The sequence below is a fragment of the Oncorhynchus mykiss genome, chromosome 9 (genome assembly GCF_057628025.1).
Source record: "Oncorhynchus mykiss isolate SJ-2025 chromosome 9, ASM5762802v1, whole genome shotgun sequence".
Taxonomy (NCBI): domain Eukaryota; kingdom Metazoa; phylum Chordata; class Actinopteri; order Salmoniformes; family Salmonidae; genus Oncorhynchus; species Oncorhynchus mykiss.
In genome coordinates this window covers 7,645,434-7,653,903 of record NC_143030.1, presented here as the reverse complement: position 1 = coordinate 7,653,903, position 8,470 = coordinate 7,645,434, and the positions used below count along the sequence as shown (strand labels likewise).

Genomic DNA, 8,470 nt, shown 5'->3' with positions numbered 1-8,470 from the left:
AATGCTTCCTCCATTTCATTCAGTAGGACACATCTTCCTTCATTTCATTCAGTTGGACACATCTTCCTCCATTTCATTCAGTAGGACACATCTTCCTCCATTTCATTCAGTAGGACACATCTTCCTCCATTTCATTCAGTTGGACACATCTTCCTCCATTTCATTCAGTTGGACACATCTTCCTCCATTTCATTCAGTTGGCCACATCTTCCTCCATTTCATTCAGTTGAACACATCTTCCTCCATTTCATTCAGTAGGACACATCTTCCTCCATTTCATTCAGTTGGACACATCTTCCTCCATTTCATTCAGTTGGACACATCTTCCTCCGTTTCATTCAGTAGGACACATCTTCCTCCATTTCATTCAGTTGGACACATCTTCCTCTGTTTCATTCAGTAGGACACCTCTTCCTCCATTTCATTCAGTTGGACACATCTTCCTTCATTTCATTCAGTAGGACAAATCTTCCTCCATTTCATTCAGTTGGACACATCTTCCTCCATTTCATTCAGTTGGCCACATCTTCCTCCATTTCATTCAGTTGGACACATCTTCCTCCATTTCATTCAGTAGGACACATCTTCCTCCATTTCATTCAGTTGGACACATCTTCCTCCATTTCATTCAGTTGGACACATCTTCCTCCATTTCATTCAGTAGGACACATCTTCCTCCATTTCATTCAGTTGGACACATCTTCCTCTATTTCATTCAGTTGGACACATCTTCCTCTATTTCATTCAGTTGGACACATCTTCCTCCTCCATTTCATTCAGTAGGACACATCTTCCTCCATTTCATTCAGTAGGACACGTCTTCCTCCATTTCATTCAGTTGGACACGTATCTGTAATGTATGTGAGGCCTTTGAGACATCATACTAAATATACTGACTTGCTGGTCAAGGGAAATGCAAGTGTTACTTCTTTGAGTTGCTGAGTCAGAGGCGCTAAGCCTTGTGGGATATTAATGAATGTGAACACAGCAACAGTAATTCCAGAACAGTCCCACTGTTGTAATAGTGTGATGTGTATCTTCTGACAGACTCTATTCTGAGTAAAGTCATGTTTTTATCCTAAAACGTTTTTCTACCAGAACCAAAGTGTGGATGCAGTCACTATTTAGAGCAGTCTAATCTCATTAACCCAGAACTATAATCTTGTGTGATTAAGTTCTGGGTCCATACGAGTCAGAAACTACAGTAGGTGAGTCACATATTATTTGTTACAGCAGTTTCCATGGAAACATACAGAGAGTTCATGCAAATCAACCCTATCTGTCTTGACACATGAAGGAGGAGTCTCTGAAAACCTATTTAAATCAGTCTGTCCTGACTCAGCTCAACAGTCTCCAGTCTACCAACTGGTCTCTGTAATAACTATTTAAAGCCTTCTGTCCTTACTCAGCTCAACAGTCTCCAGTCTACCAGCTGGTCTCTGTAACTTCATCTTTGTCTCTGTGGTGTACAGTCTTCAGGTGATGATGGGGGTATTGAATCATCTCTCTACTCTCCTCCTCCTCTCTCTCCTTGCTCCTGCTCTCTCTCATGTAGTGGATAAGTTCAGTGATGTTCCACAGTGCCAGAAGTTCTTCCTGGAGGGGACAACTCCAAATCTCCCAGGTATTTTAGTTGATGGGATAGTCAAGGACCAGAACCACTACAAGCCAATTTGCCAGAAGTACAAGAACACCTACAGGTTTGCAACTCTCTACGACACGACCAAAATGATCCCTGTGTTCTCAGCCTACACCTTCTCTGGTCCTCCTACAGACTGCAGACCAAAACATCAACCCTGGATGATCGAGCCCCAGGTAGGACTAATGTTTATTCATATAACATAACATGTGTGTTTGTTTACTGCTATATATCACAGACAGTTATCTTACAGAATATAGATCTACCACTGTGGAGGGTGTAGAGACTTGATTGTCTTGATTGTGAACCACCTCAAAAAGATGAGGGTTTATTGTACAGAAAGGATGGTTTATTGTACAGAAAGGAGGGTTTATTGTACAGAAAGGAGGGTTTATTGTACAGAAAGGAGGGTTTATTGTACAGAAAGGAGGGTTTATTGAACAGAAAGGAGGGTTTATTGTACAGAAAGGAGGGTTTATTGTACAGAAAGGAGGGTTTATTGTACAGAAAGGAGGGTTTATTGAACAGAAAGGAGGGTTTATTGTACAGAAAGGAGGGTTTATTGAACAGAAAGGGGGGTTTATTGAACAGAAAGGAGGGTTTATTGAACAGAAAGGAGGGTTTATTGAACAGAAAGGAGGGTTTATTGAACAGAAAGGAGGGTTTATTGAACAGAAAGGAGGGTTTATTGTACAGAAAGGAGGGTTTATTGAACAGAAAGGAGGGTTTATTGAACAGAAAGGAGGGTTTATTGAACAGAAAGGAGGGTTTATTGTACAGAAAGGAGGGTTTATTGTACAGAAAGGAGGGTTTATTGTACAGAAAGGAGGGTTTATTGAACAGAAAAGAGGGTTTATTGAACAGAAAGGAGGGTTTATTGAACAGAAAGGAGGGTTTATTGAACAGAAAGGAGGGTTTATTGTACAGAAAGGAGGGTTTATTGAACAGAAAGGAGGGTTTATTGAACAGAAAGGAGGGTTTATTGAACAGAAAGGAGGGTTTATTGTACAGAAAGGAGGGTTTATTGAACAGAAAGGAGGGTTTATTGAACAGAAAGGAGGGTTTATTGAACAGAAAGGAGGGTTTATTGAACAGAAAGGAGGGTTTATTGTACAGAAAGGAGGGTTTATTGTACAGAAAGGAGGGTTTATTGAACAGAAAGGAGGGTTTATTGAACAGAAAGGAGGGTTTATTGAACAGAAAGGAGGGTTTATTGTACAGAAATGAGGGTTTATTGTACAGAAAGGAGGGTTTATTGAACAGAAAGGAGGGTTTATTGAACAGAAAGGAGGGTTTATTGAACAGAAAGGAGGGTTTATTGAACAGAAAGGAGGGTTTATTGAACAGAAAGGTGGGTTTATTGAACAGAAAGGAGGGTTTATTGAACAGAAAGGAGGGTTTATTGAACAGAAAGGTTGGTTTATTGAACAGAAAGGAGGGTTTATTGAACAGAAAGGAGGGTTTATTGAACAGAAAGGAGGGTTTATTGTACAGAAAGGAGGGTTTATTGAACAGAAAGGAGGGTTTATTGAACAGAAAGGGGGGTTTATTGAACAGAAAGGAGGGTTTATTGAACAGAAAGGAGGGTTTATTGTACAGAAAGGAGGGTTTATTGAACAGAAAGGGGGGTTTATTGAACAGAAAGGGGGGTTTATTGAACAGAAAGGAGGGTTTATTGTACAGAAAGGAGGGTTTATTGTACAGAAAGGAAGGTTTATTGTACAGAAAGGAGGGTTTATTGAACAGAAAGGAGGGTTTATTGAACAGAAATGAGGGTTTATTGTACAGAAAGGAGGGTTTATTGAACAGAAAGGAGGGTTTATTGAACAGAAAGGTGGGTTTATTGAACAGAAAGGAGGGTTTATTGAACAGAAAGGAGGGTTTATTGAACAGAAAGGAGGGTTTATTGAACAGAAAGGAGGGTTTATTGAACAGAAAGGAGGGTTTATTGAACAGAAAGGAGGGTTTATTGTACAGAAAGGAGGGTTTATTGAACAGAAAGGGGGGTTTATTGAACAGAAAGGGGGGTTTATTGTACAGAAAGGAGGGTTTATTGTACAGAAAGGAAGGTTTATTGTACAGAAAGGAGGGTTTATTGAACAGAAAGGAGGGTTTATTGAACAGAAAGGAGGGTTTATTGAACAGAAAGGAGGGTTTATTGTACAGAAAGGAGGGTTTATTGTACAGAAAGGAAGGTTTATTGTACAGAAAGGAGGGTTTATTGAACAGAAAGGAGGGTTTATTGAACAGAAAGGAGGGTTTATTGAACAGAAAGGATGGTTTATTGTACAGAAAGGAGGGTTTATTGTACAGAAAGGAGGGTTTATTGTACAGAAAGGAGGGTTTATTGTACAGAAAGGAGGGTTTATTGAACAGAAAGGAGGGTTTATTGTACAGAAAGGAGGGTTTATTGTACAGAAAGGAGGGTTTATTGTACAGAAAGGAGGGTTTATTGAACAGAAAGGAGGGTTTATTGTACAGAAAGGAGGGTTTATTGAACAGAAAGGGGGGTTTATTGAACAGAAAGGAGGGTTTATTGAACAGAAAGGAGGGTTTATTGAACAGAAAGGAGGGTTTATTGAACAGAAAGGAGGGTTTATTGAACAGAAAGGAGGGTTTATTGTACAGAAAGGAGGGTTTATTGAACAGAAAGGAGGGTTTATTGAACAGAAAGGAGGGTTTATTGAACAGAAAGGAGGGTTTATTGTACAGAAAGGAGGGTTTATTGTACAGAAAGGAGGGTTTATTGTACAGAAAGGAGGGTTTATTGTACAGAAAGGAGGGTTTATTGAACAGAAAAGAGGGTTTATTGAACAGAAAGGAGGGTTTATTGAACAGAAAGGAGGGTTTATTGAACAGAAAGGAGGGTTTATTGTACAGAAAGGAGGGTTTATTGAACAGAAAGGAGGGTTTATTGAACAGAAAGGAGGGTTTATTGAACAGAAAGGAGGGTTTATTGTACAGAAAGGAGGGTTTATTGAACAGAAAGGAGGGTTTATTGAACAGAAAGGAGGGTTTATTGAACAGAAAGGAGGGTTTGTTGTACAGAAAACTTTTGAATTAATGTATGACTGTTGTTTCCTGCAGCTCAACGGGGAAAACAACAGCCCTGAAATGCAAAACATTAATAAAAAGATTGAATACCAACACCAGGCTGGGAACGTTGACTATATTAACTCAATACCAAATAAAGGGGTGAACAGAGGTCACCTCTTCCCATGTTCACATGGGTGTGACCTTGATACTCAGAAGTCCACCTTTACCCTGACCAACATCGTTCCCCAGGTGGTGTCCTTCAACGATGGCAGCTGGAGAGAAATGGAGGAACATGTCAGAGAAAAGCTGATGACGGACTGTATTAATAACAACAGGAATATAGAGGCCCATGTGGTGACTGGAGCAGTTCCCAGTGACAACAACAACAACAACAAACTGAACAACAGAGTGAACATCCCAGATCTCCTGTGGACAGCCTACTGCTGTTACAACAACAACCTGGGACAGTGGGTGGCCCAAGCACACTGGGGGTGGAACAAGAAGGAAGACGAGGGGAAAACATTGCCCTCAAAAACCTTGGCAGATCTGTATAACATGTTGAACCCGAACTACCCAGGTGTCCAGGTTTTCCCAGAGCAGTGTCCAACTGGTGTCAAACCTATTACTACTTCTGCTACTACTTCTACTACTACTACTACTACTACTACTACTACTACTACTACTACTACGTCTACCCCTACCCCTACCATTACCCCTAATCCTAACCCTACCATTACCCCTAATCCTAAACCTACCATTACCCCTAATCCTAAACCTACCATTACCCCTAATCCTAACCCTACCATTACCCCTAATCCTAACCCTATCCCTACCCCTACCATTACCCCTAATCCTACCCCTACCCCTACCACTACCCCTAACCCTAATGCTACACCCCCCCCTAACCCTAATGCTTCTCCTCCCCATTCCTGGTGGAAATATCTTGACATAATTTCTTTCCACACTGAGGAATCTTTACAATTCATTGATAAATAATTCTAGAAGGTTCTTAGGATGATCTGGGTACAGATGCTCTCACTATATCAACAAATTGTCAACTAAACTCTGGTTATGGTTAGATAACGGTTATAATGGTTGTAAGGGTTATAAGGGTTATAATGGTTATAATGGTTATAATGGTTATAATGGTTATAAGGGTTATAATGGATATAAGGGTTATAATGGTTATAAGGGTTATAATGGTTATAAGGGTTGTAAGGGTTATAATGGTTATAAGGGTTATAATGGATATAAGGGTTATACTGGTTGTAAGGGTTATAATGGTTATACAGGTTATAAGGGTTATAATGGTTATAATGGTTGTAAGAGTTATAACCTAGTTGGAAGAATTTCTTACGTAGTGAGGAATCTTTACAATTCCATGAGAAATAGTTCTGGAAGGTTCTTTGGATGATCTGGGTACAGATGCTCTCACCATATCAACAAACTATCATTACTGTTAGAGTAATGATTATCAGGGTTAAATTTGTTATCAGGGTTGTAATTGTAATGAGGGTTGTAATTGTAATGAGGGTTGTAATGGTAATGAGGGTTGTATTGGTAATGAGGGTTGTAAGGTAGTGAGGGTTGTAATGAGGGTTGAATGGGAGTGCGGGTTATAATGGTAGTGAGGGTTGTAATGGTAGTGAGGGTTGTAATAGTAGTGAGGGTTTTAATGAGGGTTGTAATGGTAGTGAGGGTTATAATGGTAGTGAGGGTTGTAATGGTAATGAGGGTTGTAATGAGGGTTGTAATGGTAGTGAGGATTATAATGGTAGTGAGGGTTGTAATGGTAATGAGGGTTGTACTGGTAGTGAGGGTTGTAATGGTAATTAGGGTTGTAATGGTAGTGAGGGTTGTAATGGTAATGAGGTTTGTAATGGTAATGAGGGTTATAATGGTAATGAGAATTGTAATGGTAATGAGGTTTGTAATGGTAATGAGGGTTATAATGGTAATGAGGGTTGTAATGGTAATGAGGGTTGTAATGGTAATGATGGTTGTAATGGTAATGAGGGTTGTAATGGTAGTGAGGGTTGTAATGGTAATGAGGGTTATAATGGTAATGAGGGTTGTAATGGTAATGAGGGTTGTAATGGTAATGAGGGTTGTAATGTAATGAGGGTTGTAATGGTAATGAGGGTTGTAATGGTAATGAGGGTTGTAATGGTAATGAGGGTTGTAATGGTAATGAGGGTTATAATGGTAATGAGGGTTGTAATGGTAATGAGGGTTGTAATGGTAATGAGGGTTGTAATGGTAATGAGGGTTGTAATGTAATGAGGGTTGTAATGGTAATGAGGGTTGTAATGGTAATGAGGGTTGTAATGTAATGAGGGTTGTAATGGTAATGAGGGTTGTAATGGTAATGAGGGTTGTAATGGGAATGAGGGTTGTAATGTAATGAGGGTTGTAATGGTAATGAGGGTTGTAATGGTAATGAGGGTTGTAATGGTAATGAGGGTTGTAATGGTAATGAGGGTTGTAATGGTAATGAGGGTTGTAATGGTAATGAGGGTTGTAATGGTTACATGTCAACATATGTACACTTTCAATTGTAATATTTTTCCATGTCTATATATCTCTATAGTCGATACTCTTCTCTGAATGTAATTCTATCACTGTTACCATAGAGATACTATTATATGTTCTGAATGTAATTCTATCACTGTTACCATAGAGATACTATTATATGTTCTGAATGTAATTCTATCACTGTTACCATAGAGATACTATTATATGTTCTGAATGTAATTCTATCACTGTTACCATGGAGATACTATTATATGTTCTGAATGTAATTCTATCACTGTATGTATCCATCTTCTTCCCATCTGAAGGAATAAACATCTATCATGAATGAAGCCTGTGAGAGTCTGGTGTTTTGTTCTCATGCTGTTTAAATGTAACCAAGTGACTCCAATAGAAATAAGGAAATAAGAATTTGTTTTTTTACTGACTTGCCAAGTTAAATAAAGGTTAAATTATTTAAAAAAGGATTTTCATGCAGTGTTCTCAAATCATCTCACCAGCAGGGGTCAGCCTTGTTTCAGTTTTCAAACCTCCAATCAATGACCTATGTGGACAGGACAGGTTTCAATTGATTGATTGATTGATAAATATATTATATATATATATATGAAATACATATTTTGTTTTGGATGAATTTACCTCTGCCTAGATTCCTTTTATGGTTTATTTGGCTTGAAGACCATTGCGATGCGTTTTTACCCATTGAAGACTATTCAGAAAAACTACAGAAAACTACAAGGCTACTTCCTGGAAAATGACGTGTCACTTTAGTAGTGTATAGAAAAAAAGACCTTGGATGAGAGAGAGAGAGAGAGAGAGAGGGAGTCAGAGATAGATAGAGAGAGACAGAGAGGGAGGCAGAGATAGATAGAGAGAGAGAGAGGGAGGCAGAGATAGATAGAGAGAGAGAGAGGGAGGCAGAGATAGATAGAGAGAGAGAGAGGGAGGCAGAGAGGGAGGGAGGCAGAGAGAGAGAGAGACGGAGAAAGAGGCAGAGATAGACAGAGAGACAGAGAGGGAGGCAGAGAGTGAGGGAGTCAGAGAGAGAGAGAGAGAGAGAGGCAGAGATAAATAAAGAGAGAGAGAGGGAGGCAGAGAGAGAGGCAAAGAGATAGAGAGGCAGAGAGTTAGAGACAAAGAGAGAGAGTGAGGCAGAGAGAGAGACGGAGAAAGAGGCAGAGATAGACAGAGAGACAGAGAGGGAGGCAGAGAGTGAGGGAGGCAGAGAGAGAGAGAGAGAGAGAGGCAGAGGCAGAGAGAAAG

General features: G+C 39.6%; 1 protein-coding gene across 1 annotated transcript; it reads left to right on the top strand.

Annotated features, from left to right (window-relative positions):
• Positions 1 to 1,302: 1,302 nt before the first annotated feature.
• Positions 1,303 to 7,539, top strand: LOC149980737 (endonuclease domain-containing 1 protein-like). Its single transcript, XM_090185718.1, has 2 exons — positions 1,303 to 1,815; positions 4,727 to 7,539. The coding sequence occupies exons 1-2, from the start codon at positions 1,483 to 1,485 to the stop codon at positions 5,669 to 5,671; spliced, it is 1,278 nt and encodes a 425-aa protein (XP_090041844.1). The 5' UTR covers positions 1,303 to 1,482; the 3' UTR covers positions 5,672 to 7,539.
• The last annotated feature ends 931 nt before the right edge of the window (positions 7,540 to 8,470 follow it).

Bases quoted from the DNA above. Each gene is read 5' to 3' on its own strand.
- LOC149980737 (XM_090185718.1), top strand. From the start codon at position 1,483: ATGATGGGGGTATTGAATCATCTCTCTACTCTCCTCCTCCTCTCTCTC. The intron at 1,816-4,726 runs GTAGGACTAATG...TGTTTCCTGCAG, and splicing joins CCTGGATGATCGAGCCCCAG to CTCAACGGGGAAAACAACAG.